The following is a 15,814-nucleotide window of genomic DNA, read 5'->3' on the forward strand; positions in this document are numbered from 1 at the left end:
GACCAGATCCTTAGTGCATGGTGAATTATCACTAGGAGAGCCGACCAGAATTGTTTGTTCCAAAATTAATGGGAAATGCGAAGAAAACAGAGAAAGAAAGCAAAGTCCAGCAAAAGGGAAGCTTAGTAATAATTTTTTATTTAAACTAGGTTTTGTTTGTCACAGTCAAGTCCGAATTCTGTCTTCTTGAAACTCCTGCCTCGTTTGCACGTCACCCAGCATTCGTGTTGTGGTTTTTGGACAAAATCTGCAATGGAAACGTTATACGTTATAATATAATACGTACCTACGTAATAATGTACCTACATTATTCACGTATATATCCCTTGCAGGATAGACAGAGCCAACAGTCTCGACAAGAATAAGAGGTCACATTCAACTAAATGGCTTAATGATGGAATTGAAATTCAAATAGTGACAGGTTGTTAGGAAAAGTCATCATCATCAACAAGGAAAATCCCAAGTTTATTAATAATTTTCTTAGCTGCCTTTAACGATATCCATATACATAAATATATTATCATACATACACTAAAATCACGTATCTTTCCCGAAAGGGTAGGCAGAAACTACATTTATTCACTTGTAACGGTCCTTGCTTATGTCGCTTCGTCCATAATTCTCTTCATGCAAGCTCGTTAGTCTAGGGTAATCTTGGCCTGACCGTTGCCAATGATATCATGGTGCCAGTATCTAGCAATTGTCCTATATAAAAACCGGTCCGGTTCGGTTCTCCTGCAAACGTTGCGGAGGTCAGACGGGAGAAGCTTCGTGGGAAAACCTGACTTCCCTAATCCATCTAATCCGTGCATTTTGCCCCTGCTACCCCATAAGGGATAAATATATTATGATGGTATATATCTGTTGTTCTAGATAATCATGCAATTTTCAAGAAAAATACAATATCATGACCCCATTATATCTTGATAGAGTTATATTACTGTAGTTATAGTTTTATTTCGTTCGCTTTGTTGTAAATTTCTGCGTGGGTGCGTCGTAAATTATCTTCTCAACAAGCAAATTCAAAAATCTTTTGATACAAGTTCATTAATATAATTGTGAAATTGAATAATTATTTGATGCTAGAGTACGCCTGTGGCCCCGCCCGCATAGAACGAAAATTCCCCTATTGTTTCCGTTCCCGCGGGAATTCTGGGAATTTTCTCTTAGTGTTTGACCATGATCCTTGATTAAGTCAGGTTACGAAGCGACTCCCATCTGTTTTCTGAAACCTAACTTTACCAAACTCATATTGGACCATGGTAAAAGCTGAACTGGGTGACTTAGTCTTTAGTCCCTTAGTCGCCTTTTATAACATCCGTGGGAAAAAATGTGTGAGTGATCGTATTTCAACATGTAGGGAACCAAACAGGTGTACATTATAATCATTGAAATTTAAATAATGTATTACATTATACCATAATGTACGTAAGGGATAAAGATGTGAGTTTATGTATGTTTTATTAAAATTTCTATAATTACAACCTTATGTAAGAGATATTCCGCCTCTTAAATTGTTAGGTTTAAACTAAATAATTGACTATGAAGGCTGAATCTGAGGAGAACCTCGTGTAAACTTGCCTTAATCCCCACCCAGTCTCTGGCGCCAGTGTGTGGGCGGTAGAATAACCATCTCAGTATGACCTATGCTGGATAAAGGTACTATAGGGATTGCAACAACGTTTAATTTTATACTAGCTGTTGCACGCGACGTTACTCGTTATAAAAGTTTACTAACAAGAAAGTTCTAAAGGAAGTCTTTTGAAGTTATACCTAGCCTAACGTATCTACTCGTAAGAAAACCGCATTAAAATCTGAGCAATAGTTCTTGCTTGATGCAAGTACAAACATACATATAGACATACATTCTAAAAGTCACATTTTTGACTTTTATTTATTATGAATAGATTTTTTGTATGTTTGTATCTTTCAAGTACGGACATCGGTCAATCAAAAGTTTATTATATGCAGGTATGGATTTAAAATTTTCCAATACAGCAGGGGTTGAAAACTTTTTATCGAGTTTTATTTTTATTGAGTGAGAAAAGGTTGACGCAAAAATAACTAGGTTTTCTTCGAAGTTTCGGCCCCGAAGCAATTTTCCAAAATCCCTTCGTTGGATCCTTACGTAATCATAACTTTTTGTATGGCAAATTGTCTCGGTATACCTTTTTTTTATTTCTTACTAGAGGCCGCCCGCGACTTCGTCCGCATGGAAACCCTATCAATCCCGCGGGAACTCTGGGATAAAAAGTAGCCTATGTGTTATTCTGGGTCTTCAGCTACCTACATACCAAATTTCATGGTAATCGGTTCAGTAGTTTTTGCGTGAAAGAGTAACAAACATCCATACATCCATACAAACTTTAGCCTTTATAATAGTAGTAGGATAACTTTATAAGATTGAAATATTTTTTTTTTCTAAAAGCAGGCTCTCAGTACTCGCACTATTTAGTGATTTATAAAGATTTTAATACAAAAATAATTTAAATTGAAATCTGTTCGTAGTTTTGTGTACATTAACTAAACCAGTCATCATTTTCTTCTTAAATAAGTTTATTTGTTCTTGATAAAAATAGTAAAAAACAATTTTACCAACTACAAACATCATTAACAGTTATATGAAAAATCATAACTTCTAAAAGAAGAACTTTTTGAAGCTTATTGGATTCCATCGGATATTTTAACTCAACGATTGAAACCGCAGGAAACACATAGTACGTACCTAATAAAGAAAATCTTTAGTCTGTAACGATGGCGCGTGGGCGGATAACCTTTGAAAATACCAAGTTTAATAAACATTTTCTTTCATTAGCAATTCATTTATGTTTTGCGGCAAAATTAATTTCAACTTTTAGGTATTTCGTGTTGAAAAACGTATGATGAATAATGATTAATAGGTATAAGTAGACTTTACAGTTAGTCAGTGACTAGCTTCTAGTTAGCATTTCTCTCTCATTCGTTTTTTGCGTGGGAGTGTGGAGTTTGTTTGTTTGTAATATCTTTATTGCACAGAAATTTACACAGATATAAGAAAAATTATATAAAATAGCAATAAATAAATAAATTCAGGGATCTCTTTCAGTCAACCGGCGAACAATAAAGGAACTAGATAATTAAGTAAAAAAGTGGCAGGTACTTACTAGTAAGAGTCGGCAAGTCTGAGTTTTTGAATGGAGAGTAGGGAAACTTACTGGAAATGGCTAGAAGGATTCTTAAGGCTTCGTGTAGCTAAAGTACCTATATTCTTCATTTAGTACTTAATCATCAAATCTTAGCATTAGTGCTGATTTCGATTAACCCCAGGTACGCTTAGTGACCGTGATGCTGGAAACTAGAACTAGGTACTAAGTTAGAGTCCAAGCTAAGGGTCAAAAATAAAATTTACTTCACGTAAAGGCGCACATGATCACAGTTTTTTGGGGTTCCGTACTTAAAAAGTAAAAGTATTATTAAGCCTCCGCTGTCCGTCCATCTCGCACTTGGCTGGTTTTATTCAATATATTTCTTTTGCTAGCAAAACTTTTTAAGGCGCCATACTCAATCGATGTTAAGCGTCATGTTATAAGTACTCTTACTTTCTGAGAATATTATCGAGAATAGGACAAGATGAGAGAATTAGATATTCAGAGAAGCGGAGCTCTGATTATCGAGAATAGGCTAAGACGAGATAATGAGAAATTCAGAGAAGCCAACTATTAACAAGTTAACCAAACTCTATCTACCCCATGAAGATGTAGGCGCGATTGTATCGACCTTTCTTCGTATTCTGTCTGGCTTATTTTAGGATAAATTAAATAGTGACCTTGATCAAATATTAGGAAATCATAAACTCACGCCCTTGCGTGATGAATGTGGGTGAAGCGGAAGAAGTATGCAGGGAGCAAGTGGAAAGATGTTTCTTCCTGGCTTAATTTTTATGTATTCATATAATCACGTCTACATCATGTATTCATATAATCACGTCTACATTTTTTGCAGAGCCGTCAAGCCAGCAAGGGATATAGACATAGATATAGCAAGCTAAACGTGGCCTGTAAGTCCTAAAAGACTTACAGGCCACGTTAAGCTGTTAGGTTTAACGATAGAATTGAGAATCTCAATTCAATGTATATATGTATATTGTATACCTTTCTTGCTATCACAGTTGAACTCGTGCATGTCACAGGTGTCTATAAACGTCCTCATTTCCCCACAGGAATCGATACCGCAGATCGGGACTTGGTCGTGTCGGCAAATGTCCGCTATTTTGCATTCCTCTTCTAACTGAAAGTGTAAAATATTGATAAAAAAAGCAAAGCTAAAAGAAAGGATAGTTTGTAATTATATATAATAAATGTATGTGGGATGGTCTTAATTCATATTATTTTATCATTCAAAATAATATGATTTTAATATGATATTTTTAACGTAAGAGAAATGAACAGAGGGAATCCTGTGTGGAATCAGTACCAAACTGTAATTATTTTGACTGTTATAATTATTGTACCTAGCAATAAAACAATTTCATTTTAATTCAATACTATTTTCATTTGAGAATAAATAAACTTAATTGGTTGTAATATAATAGCAAAAAATATCTTTGACGCCATTAATACACCACAAATGTCGTTCCCGTGGGAAATAATATTAAATCCTCTCTTAGTAAGTATTCGTCTCTACGCAAAAAACATATACATTTACACTTAAATTGTGTCCCTACAAACATAGTTAGTGTTGCCATAAATACTGTTCTCATTAAAAACAAACATACATATAGTCACGTCTATATACCTTGCGGGGTAGACAGCAAGACAGAGCCAAAAATCTTGAAAAGACTGATAGGACACGGTCGGCTGTTAAGCTTAATCGATTTGGGATTCAAATAAATAATTATTTTTTAAATTTGGAATGTATCATTTTTATATGACTGTTTATTGTATTTGGTGAGTTTCTAGTCAATAATCTACGACTCTCGTACTAAAATGTCTGATATTAGACAAAAAATTGGGCCATTATTCGCGTGTTCTCATGGTTGCACTCGAAATCCAGGGTTTGAAAGGTAAAAATAAAGTTCACTTACTTTGGCGGCTTCAATATGTCCGTAAGTAGTTTTAAAGATTGATACTAATATTATTGTAAAAAAGTAATACTCGATCATGTTATTTAAACAGTGGTTTGTTATTTCAAATAAATATAATTTACTACATTTCAACAGATTTTTATTTGCTGAAATATAGTTACGCACTGTATTTACCTACTGAAGAAAGTAATAAAATTGTTCCACTTTTGTTTTATCAATTTATTGCTCCATTTACCTTCCGCCGGCAGCTTCATTCGCGTGTAATTTGTAGTGTATTAGCTTTTGAATTACGTAAACTAAGTTACCATAAAATTTCATCGCAAGCCGTTCAGAACATTTGGCGGGAATGAGTAAACATATGTACGATCGCGTTCATATCTGCAGTCATAGTTTTAAAATTCTTACGGGTTAAAATAGCGTGCACTGTGGTTCCACTAGATACACACACACATGCATATTTAAAAAGAATAAATATTCCTTCAAATGAATACGGTCTTTAATACCAATGATTACTAAGTAAAACAGTTTATTATTCTATGACATATAACATAACAAAACAAAAAGAGAGGGTAATCAACGATGTCCGAACTGGGCCCGATAATTGTCGATCGAGATATCGTCGTCTCTCATTATTTGCATAAGATTTGCCTATAGAGGGAAGCCTGCGACTGCCAGACTTATGTCATTTCAATAAAGTTGAAAGTTTGTCTGCACACGACCCTAACATAGGTAGTGGTTCCTTTGAAAGTTATTGGGTTGCAATTTTATTACTTCGTTTGTGCAAGTGAGATCAAAGATATATTAGATAATCTCGCTTGCTCACACTCGCTTGTTCTAGTTACTAGCGGATTCCGAAGTTATTCAAGGAATTTCTGTCTATTAAAAATAATAATATATTGTTACTGACAATTTTTAATGTTTCAAGGTGCCATTTGAACTAAGTAACTGACTGACTAACTAACTAACTGATATCTAAGAATTACGATACCCGTGTCTTCAAACACGGAAATCAGCAAGAAATATTAAACAAGAGGGAGCAAAATAAAACATTCAATAATTAAAATTAGTAAATTTTATTGAAACAGTTTACCTATAGTTTTGTTTACATATTGATGATTATATAAAGGTATACATACAGCATATTACACTAATTTACCTATCTCCTGTTATTAAGGTTACAGCTTAATTATTCGTTTTCATAAAGAAAAGATATTGAAGCTGTCCTTAAAATACTATCTAAGTAGTAGTTTTAATATAAACTGGCAGAACCTTTCACGCACTATATGGACTCGATACACAGGGTAGTTGTCTTGCACAAATGATATTGCATATCATCAATCGGATAAATACACCGCACAGTTGGTAACATGGTTTCTTCCAGCACTTGCACATAATGAGCAGCTGTAGCGCGTCCTGCTATCCACATCTGTTCTCCAGGTCCAGCAGCACTCATCCAGCCCCACATATTTACAGATATGCGTCCAGACTCCATATTTGGCACAATATTTTTTTCTTCATACCGAGTTGCATTTCTTCGCCATAAATGAAGCCTACCGTGTTGCGATGACGTAAACGAACTTTTTGTCCGTAAATATCGCCGTGTTCCAGTCAAAATCCAAATACTGCCGAGCAAATTCTAAATGTTTTTGCTTATTTATTTCGGATAAATACGGCTTTCTTGCTGGCTGTCTGTGGAATGTATGTGGTCCCTCACGGTGCAAACTCGACGAACAGTAACCACTGATGTGTCAAACTGTTCCGCAAATTCTGTTCTGGTCGGTATGAAGCCATTATTTTCGTACTGTTCCACCATGGATCTCCGCTGTGTGGCGTGTCGCTGTGTTGATTAGCGGACGACGGTCGCTGCCCGGTCGACTTTTTACACTACCCTCTTGATGGCGCGTTACCCAACGCTTAACCGCTTGTTGTTTATTGTGTTATTTGTGTGAATGTGTGAGTGACAGCGGTGACTGCAAGCTATAAAGTTTTGCGAACTATGACTGCAATTATGAACGCGACCGTACATACAATGAACTTTCGCTATAACGATATAGTGGAGAGTGAAATAGGCAAGGTTATATCAAAACTTTCATGCTGGTCTGATAGCGAAACCATAGATGCTTCTCTTTCCGTGCAGTTTGTAAAAGTCAGTCAAGGGAAACGCTATTAAACTTGAAATTCTTCCTTAATGCAATGACCTAGCAATCTGTCACTATTTGAATCTCAACTCCATTATTGCGCTTTTAAAGACTGTGGGTTTTGTCTACTCGTAAAGAATCAAGTTGTTATTTATTTATTTAAAATTTTATTGTACAAAAAAATGTACAAAAGGCGGACTTAATGCTGTTTGGTATTCTCTATCAGTCTACCAGCTGACCAAACAGAATTATGTCCATCCGAAAACGCCACAGTAAAGCGTTTTATATTAATGGTAAAAACTACAGGGAAAAATAAATTGGAACATATAATTTCTACCTTAAAATAATTTATTTTAAACTCTATTATTTTTGATGTTGATGTTGCAGTCAGTTCTATATTCCGGCTTTTTGAATGAACGTCCTCTTTTGCAAGTCACCCAACATTCGTGAATCGGTCGATTTTTGAAATCTAGAACATAAATTTTATTTTATTTTGCTATTATTCATGCCAGTTACAAAATAATGGTGGTATAAAAAAGTTTAAGAAAAAAAAGGAAGCGGTGAATTAATCCGTGAGCCAATTTTTTTTGTACGGCATCCTGTAATATTGAGAAAATGATATTTCTTTTAGGCACAAAACAGAATGATAAGTCTACAGGGAAAACGTATTTCATCATATTGTAACTGAATACAAACTGATTGATATAGATTACGTACTAAGTATTTATTTTCGATAAGTAAATAAGTAAGCATATACATATATGCATCAGTATGCAGTAAAAGTCAATCAAGGGAAAGGCTTACACCTGGGATTCTTCTGAATTAGCAACCTGTCACGTGATCTTGGCAAGTGGATAGATGTGGTCTCTGCCTACCCCTCTGGGTAAGTGGCGTTATTTTATGTATGTATGTACCTTTCTTACTGTCACAGTTGAACTCATGCATATCACAAGTGTCAATAAAAGTCCTCATTTCGCCACACGAATCTATCCCACACATCGGTACTTTGTCGTGGACACATAAATCTGCTATTTTACATTCTTCTTCATTCTGTGAACGTAAAGAATTAGCTTTTCTTACTTATCTATCAATATATTTTAATGCAAAAATCACCTATTCACTAGCACTCTTTGAGCATTTAAAGATCGAATTTAGCAGGTACCTGGATAGATTGTAATAATTAGACGTCCAGTAAAAAAGCCGCGGGAACGGTGATAGAGGATATTTTCGTTTGACGCGGGCGGAGCTGCGGGCCTAGGTACTCTAGTCAGAATAAAAAGCAAGCTAGTTTGTCTTAAAAAAATATTGACTGTATTTGATCTCGGTTTTTAGATTCCCCCTTCGATTACTCTTTTTTAAGTGTATTACGAAAAACGTGGCGAATGAATCACTTGAACTTAGATTCAAATTTGAAGTGATAAGAAGGTTTTAACTTATCAAATTTATTATCTATTGCCAGGAAAGAAGTAAAGATAACTTTTTAATGTATAAATATTTTTTATAACAAACAGATACTAATAAAATACAAATAAAACAACACGGTTCAACGACAAGGTTCAAGTATTTTTGGAATGTTTGTTTGAAAACTAAATATTTGGTAACTTTAATAAATACTTACTTTAATAGCTTCACTGTGGCAATTCGCTGATGAAATCATATACAAAAGTAATCCTGAAAGATTTGAATTTTATTATTTTATACAAGTAAATCGGTAAATTTAATAAAAGAAACGTTATTTGTGTTAATTGAAAATGAAAATGGATATTATTTTATTCATGTTGAAAAATTTTTTTTCACGCGTTATTTATACAAACATTACCAACCTACAGTTATCTATTTATGCGCCAGACAATAATATACTTAAAAAACAACGTTTTTTTAAAGAAAACATTTTTGTACTGCACAACATGTTAAAAGCGGAGACGTTAATTCAATGCACCAAGCGAACAGAGACATGACACGTCTTTTTTATGGTACGCCGCCGTTTTAAAAAAGTGCCACGAGATGGCGTTGTACCGTATTGAAACGCGGTATGGTTTTTCCCATGCAATATAATATAAGCTTCAAGCATTTTATTTGAAACCATACATACATATTAATCACGTCGCTACTTTAAGTGGCAGAGACTTTTTTTGTAACCTCATGACTCTTACTTAGTTAAGAGCCAAGAGGGTCATATCACCTAATATTTACTTACAGTATTCTAGTCAGTCATTGTTATAGTTTTCTACTTCCTTTCCTTTGCCTGCCTTCCTCCTACCTTAAGCAATGCGATTTGTTGGGGATGTATGCATGTTTATTACTCTTTTACTTAAAATAGAATGTAATTTTCTTTTTTTAATATATATGGGTAGAACGGATATTACGTGCGTACTTTCGGTACCGTAAAACGGGAGTGGAGCCCTCGGGCGTAGCTAGTTTTAATAATTGATGAATTAAGTTTCGTAATTTTTAAGCAAATTTTTTACATTATTTTATTATTCTTATTATCCTGGGGATTTATTAGTATTTTCAAAATATCTGCTGATCTAGTAAATAATAATACAAAAATTTAAATCTTACCTAACTTACAAAAATTTTTAAAATGCCACATTATAAAACATTTTTGTGAACTAGTTTTCGCAACATTATTTTTAAGTGTGTAACTTTAATAGCAATGGGTCCGATATTTTTTATTGTTTTATTTTATCGAAATAATATAAGTTTGGACTTAGTTTTACATTTTCATGTTTTTAATCTTTTTCTTCACACCGATTAATTTCTAGGAAAGGCATTCCTTCAGTTCAATAATTAAATTCGCCAATACCTGATCATGTTCTTTTTAACACTAGGCATTGCTATACGTTTAAATATTATAAAAAGTAAATCAATCATAAATATTTGAAAATCGTAGAAGTATTCGATTGATACGTGAAGTTTAAATAACTCAATAAAAAATAACGTTGTTAACTGATTCAGGCCAATCGCAAAATTTAATCAGCTTTGGTAACGTCATTAAAAAGGCATATAATGATAGGAGTAAGAACCTAATTAATTGCATAAACGTCAAGCGTAAAAAATTGCAATAATTAATGCGCAATTTACCCGGAGGGCCGTATCGGCCGCGATATTCAATCAGGCGCTGCTTAGTGCCAATAAATCTTATTCCAAGAGGGTATCTATGGAATAAAAGATCTTGATATTTACAATAATAATTAGGACATTTTTTTATTGGTTAAGGAAATTCTTATAGCATATTAGGACGATGAAACTGAGTAGGTTTCCATAAGTAGAACATAAAAATTTAATAAATATATGTGGGGACTCCATTACAACTAATGTATTTATTACTTCTTTACCTCGATTTTGCTAGCGGCAATGGCGCGCGCTTGAAATATTTCAAAAACCAGTAAATTTCGCATTTGTATGTTCATATGGATAATGAATGGTACTGAACTCTTCGTCCGCGTTTCTGACTCGCACTCGGCTGGTTTATATTACACATTTTTATATTCATATTTTTTTGATCTTACTCAGTAGTTATATTGTTTTAGATGGGACTTAGTGAAACTATCAAGATCATTTAATGCCGTACACAATTACCGACAGTATAAGTGGCTGAAGCGGCGCGTCCCGACCTACTTGTTGGGCGTCCCTGATCCCAAGTAGATCACTATGGAGCCACTAGTCTTTGGTGAGAATAAATCCTTAAAGCCATCTCTTAATATTATAATCACTTACTCATGATTAAGTGTACATGAGAAAAGTTATAAAACATACTGAAAAGAGGTTTCTTTTTTTGGGAAAATGTTGTACTAATTTAAATTGTAACAATTATCTTTGATAAACTTAATTCTAATTTCAAAGATTAGAACAAAATCAAACGAAATATCATGCGCACTTTAAACGCTTTTAATTTTTTCTAGGATTATGTGTATGGCTGTTACTTCATATATCTCAACAGTCTCCTGCGCATAAAGATCAACAAACACGCAGGGTGAGGATTGTTTACTTGAACATTTTATTTACATATATGAAATAGATTGCTTCGGACGCCGATCTAATTCCAGAGAGATTAGAATGTAACCGGAGTCACCACCAGAAGAAAGACCCGTCTCCACATACTTATAAATTTGGCGAATGTTTAATTAAAAGTATTATTTTTTATTATTCATATAAGTATTATTTTTCATATTATAAATAGAAGCGAAAATAATTTAAGAAGAGCAAAACCTCCTTAATTTAATTAAATTTGTCTGAAAAAGTTGTTTTGTAGGAGGTCTATCTACGTAGGCAAATTTACGCCCCAACAACTCGATATCTATTAGTAGACATTTTTCAGTTTTGATAATTACGTGGTTTAACTAAATTATATAATCACATCTATATCCCTAGTGGCGTAGACAGAGCCAACACTTTTGATAAGACTGAAACCACGCTAAGCTGTATGCCTCAATAATGGAATTGAGATTCAAATAGTGACAGGTTGCTAGCAAATCACCCAAAAGAAGAATACCAAGTGTATAGGCAATTACTCGCTTTTTAAATAAAATTATATTTTATAGGCAAATCGTAGTGCAGTTAGAGGGTTCCTGGAAGACAAACTTATTGAGCACGGACAGGCGCTGGAAGAAATACTTAAAATCGTTCAAAAGAATGAAGAGCTTACAAAGAGAATTATAGACAACTTTAGTATGAAACTGTCTCCGCCCAAAATGCCTGAGAAGTTAGAAGGACCGACAGAATCTGGTAGAAGGAACTTAGATGGATTCACTTTGCATCCGGTAGAACAATTTGCTAATATGGTACCAAGGTTTGGGAACTTAGTGAAGAGTTGGCTCATCACCCAAATGAAATATCAAGCGAAGGACCCAGTAACTTTAGTAGAACAGGATTTCGAATAACATTTTTTTTTTAATTTGTTTATGCGTAGGTGCAAGTTCCATTTGAATTTTTAACCAGCCAGTGATATTTTCGTATTATTTTTTATAGCCAGCCAGTATGATCATTCATCTCCAGTGAATCGAGAAAAATATGAAACCCCGTTAACGTTTTAAAAAGTTTTGTTATTTAATAAGAACTGCAGTTTATTAAAACAGATTTTTTTCTGATCGTCACAGGCTTTGCACTGCAGTCAGTGAAAGGCTAGATTTTTTTAAGACTGTTCAGATTTAAATTCTGTTCTATATTATGTCTATGATTTTTCTAAGTGCGTGTTTGTAACAAACTTAAAATAATTATTGATATTCTTAATGTGTGTGAATGAAATTTTCATCCTAAATCACAATACATGATTTTCACTCTAATTACAAATTGCAGTAAGTAAATACTTTCAATAAATAATTTATTTAACTTTTTTATACACTTTAATTTTCATTTTTTTTCAGGTGCTACTAAAGATTGGCGTAGATAAGCCATATATTAATGGTACAAGAAATAAGCCTTCAGAGACAAAAGAGGTGGATCCTTGGTGCCGTAATGCTGTACTCTGTAAGCTGACCAATAAGGACCCTGTCTGTGGCTTTGACGAGAAATTTGGCTACGGGAAATTTGAAAATATCTGCCATATGCTCTACGTCAACTGTTATTGGAAACATAGTGAGTATTTTCTGCTTTTACGTAACTCATCTCTCATCTTCAAATAAGTTTTCCGATTACTTGAGGTAAAGATTCGTTTTATTTTTTTACCTCCGATGTTTTGTAACCCGGGGTTCGCTTAATATAAAACTATAAAGACCGGTATTTTATCGTAAATTTTGACAAAGGTAAATTCTTTTGTTTCAGATTTCACACTTGTTCCAAAATGTAATCAGATATAAGCGTCCACTTTTACAATTATACTTAAGTATTAATTATTATGGATGTTTTTTATTCCTAATTTGTTTTGTGAAAAATTACTCGTTTTTGACGATAAAGTAAAACGTACAGTCATTTTTTTATTAAATCTTTCTTTCTAATAAAAAGTGAAAAGAAAAATATACCTAACTAGTTGGTGGGTTAGAAAAAGGAAAAATAAAAACACAATTTTTTAAGTAAAAACATGATTTCGACATTGATCTACATTGCTCTGTTGAGATGATTTATGAGATGTTTGTTCTACATACATATGTTGGAAGTCAAAATGTTTGTCTATCCTACACCAGCTCCCAATTCCTTCGGGTTTGGACAGGTCTCGTCTTCCTTGACGTGGCGGAAAACTGAAATTATATAATTTTTGATAAAAGAAAAATAAGAAATATGGCACCTACACAATTTAAGTTATGAGTGTATTCAATTTTATTAAATAGGGATGTCATTAATTATTCAGAAGCGTCGGTGGACGAATCGGCTTAAAATGCGTGATGCGCAGAAAAACACCGATTCAAATCCCACCTCGGCCAAATACCAATTACTATTTTCGGAAGTTATGAACATTAGTTTGAATATTAACCGATGCTCTTTCGGTGAGGAAAAATATTATGAGAAAACCTGCACATTCAGAAAACTGGATGTGTAGCCATGTTCGATGGAACTTACCCATATTGTATTCACACGAGTACTCGTACAAATCACAAAGGTCTAGAAATGTTCTCGCCTCGTTCACAGATTTGCCACAGATTATTATTGTATCGTGAAAGCAGGTGTACGCATGATCGCATATCTTTTTAAGTTCAGTCTGAAATTTAAAAAATTAATTAGTGATATAAAATTGACATAGTACAAAATATGCCCATGGTTTGTCAAATATTTGTATTTCGAAGATTTTCCATTATTTTATTTTTAAAATTTCGCCTGAATCAAGAGCCACGCAAACACCAGACCGAAACATATTATTAATTTCTTAAGTAATTCAGTACAGTAATAATTCTCTCCTTTTTTTCTGCAAATCACAGACAGAGGTAAAATGTTGATATAAATCATGAAACATTAATAGATATTCTGTGAAATATTATGAAAAGAAAATGAAATATGAGAATCGGGAGTCATGAATTATAAATAGAAAGCTCCCTGAAAAAAATATGAGATGAAAAATAAAAGTTAATCTGGGGTTTGATAACTTATTTGTAAGATATTGAATTTCTCTATAAAAATAGAGAATATGATATTTTCGTAGACACTTTTTCTTTCGCGGAATGATTCAACATTACTTACTCAAGAGAATAATAATATTTATGTATGTTATATAAAACATTTTTATAATTTTAGATCATATTGACACTTGATAATATTATCGATTTGCTATTTTCTAATGGTTGGTTGTTAGATAATGCTATTAGCATTAAGTTCACCTATTGTAATACATAATAAAATAAATAAATAAGACTACTGACGGAATAAAAAAAGTCGTAAAATTTGCGATATAAATATAGCTTATATGATGGGTCTCTATAGAACACATATTTATCTTTATTAATTATACTTACTCTTATTTTTGTGATGTGAGTGAAGAGAGTGCTGTAACAATTCTACCACACTGATTGTATTTCATAAAATAAAGTATGTATATATATATCTTTTATTTCATTATAAGTGATGATGGATTAATCTATTAATTTATTAAAATATATTATTTAGTTTGTCATCCATTTTACGGCAAGTTGTATTTATTTATTTATATTAACTTACCAAACGAGCTTTATCCCCGACTATATGACTACAAACATTATTAAATAAAAGGATTATAAGCAGATTTTCGAACAAGCAAGTGATCACAGACATACTGAAGGCTTGTCTCCTATAACTGAATAGAAATTGTTGCCATTCATAGAATGGTATTGTTTGCCTACACCTTCTCAGAAATATTAGATTCTTAGAAAATGTACAAGCATTAAACTGGATCGGTTTAATAAAATACTGTGGTACCTATCTACTTTTTATTATTTTGTATATAAATTTGAACGTATCCTTCAGTATTTTCAAGACTGTTGGTGCTATCTTTAAGGACACGATTATTTGTACTACAAAATGGTTAAATTCTTAAGCACAAAAGAAGAAAAAGTCCCCGGTCCCCGTAACATAACATGTACATGTCGCATTATGACGCGAAAAGCTGTCACTGTCCCGTTTCAAGGCATAATAAAAAGCGAAACAACTATAGTTTAGTGCTATAAAAATTTAGTGATATAAAAATCTGTAGCATAGGTAGTCTATGAATACTACCTATCATACAGAATCAATACTATTTTTAAACAAAACGAAAATTGTATTTACATAAGTAAGTAACTTATACGTAAAAGGATATATTGTAGAGACGGTCCAAAATATAAGCAGTATTTTGTTCTGTGGATTATCCTTTTATCTAGAAATCGTTCCATTTGTCCCACCATGAGATGACTCCATGGAGTTATTATGATAGACGGAGTTTTTATTATCCGAATGGCTAAGGCTTTACTATTTAATCGCCATTAACATCTTTCTTAAGCTAGGAAGTTAAAATGACTTTATGTAATCTTCTTGATGAATTTGTGCCGTGTGGTTCCCGGCACCAATACAAATAATAATAGGACCACACCATCTCTTTCCCATGGATGTCGTAAAAGGCGACTAAGAGATAGGCTTACAAACTTGGGATTCTTTTTTAGGCGATGGGCTAGCGACCTGTCACTATTTGAATCTCAATTCTATTACTAAGCCAAATAGCTGAACGTGGCTTTCA

General features: G+C 33.3%; 3 protein-coding genes across 3 annotated transcripts; 1 reads left to right on the top strand and 2 right to left on the bottom strand.

Moving 5' to 3' along the window:
- Positions 1–140: 140 nt before the first annotated feature.
- LOC132903000 (uncharacterized) lies at positions 141–5,140 on the bottom strand. The gene is made up of 3 exons (XM_060950141.1): positions 5,063–5,140; positions 4,131–4,266; positions 141–247 (listed from the first exon to the last, which is right to left on the bottom strand). The coding sequence occupies exons 1-3, from the start codon at positions 5,138–5,140 to the stop codon at positions 141–143; spliced, it is 321 nt and encodes a 106-aa protein (XP_060806124.1).
- Positions 5,141–7,553: 2,413 nt separating this feature from the next.
- Positions 7,554–10,684, bottom strand: LOC132903001 (uncharacterized). The gene is made up of 4 exons (XM_060950142.1): positions 10,657–10,684; positions 8,819–8,871; positions 8,115–8,250; positions 7,554–7,669 (listed from the first exon to the last, which is right to left on the bottom strand). Exons 1-4 carry the CDS (start codon positions 10,682–10,684, stop codon positions 7,554–7,556), a joined length of 333 nt encoding a protein of 110 aa, XP_060806125.1.
- Positions 10,685–10,816: 132 nt separating this feature from the next.
- On the top strand, positions 10,817–12,998 carry LOC106131440 (uncharacterized). The gene is made up of 5 exons (XM_013330552.2): positions 10,817–10,873; positions 11,106–11,176; positions 11,745–11,963; positions 12,567–12,777; positions 12,964–12,998. Exons 1-5 carry the CDS (start codon positions 10,855–10,857, stop codon positions 12,996–12,998), a joined length of 555 nt encoding a protein of 184 aa, XP_013186006.2. The 5' UTR covers positions 10,817–10,854.
- Positions 12,999–15,814: the final 2,816 nt, after the last annotated feature.

This window comes from Amyelois transitella, chromosome 20, assembly GCF_032362555.1.
Source record: "Amyelois transitella isolate CPQ chromosome 20, ilAmyTran1.1, whole genome shotgun sequence".
NCBI lineage: Eukaryota > Metazoa > Arthropoda > Insecta > Lepidoptera > Pyralidae > Amyelois > Amyelois transitella.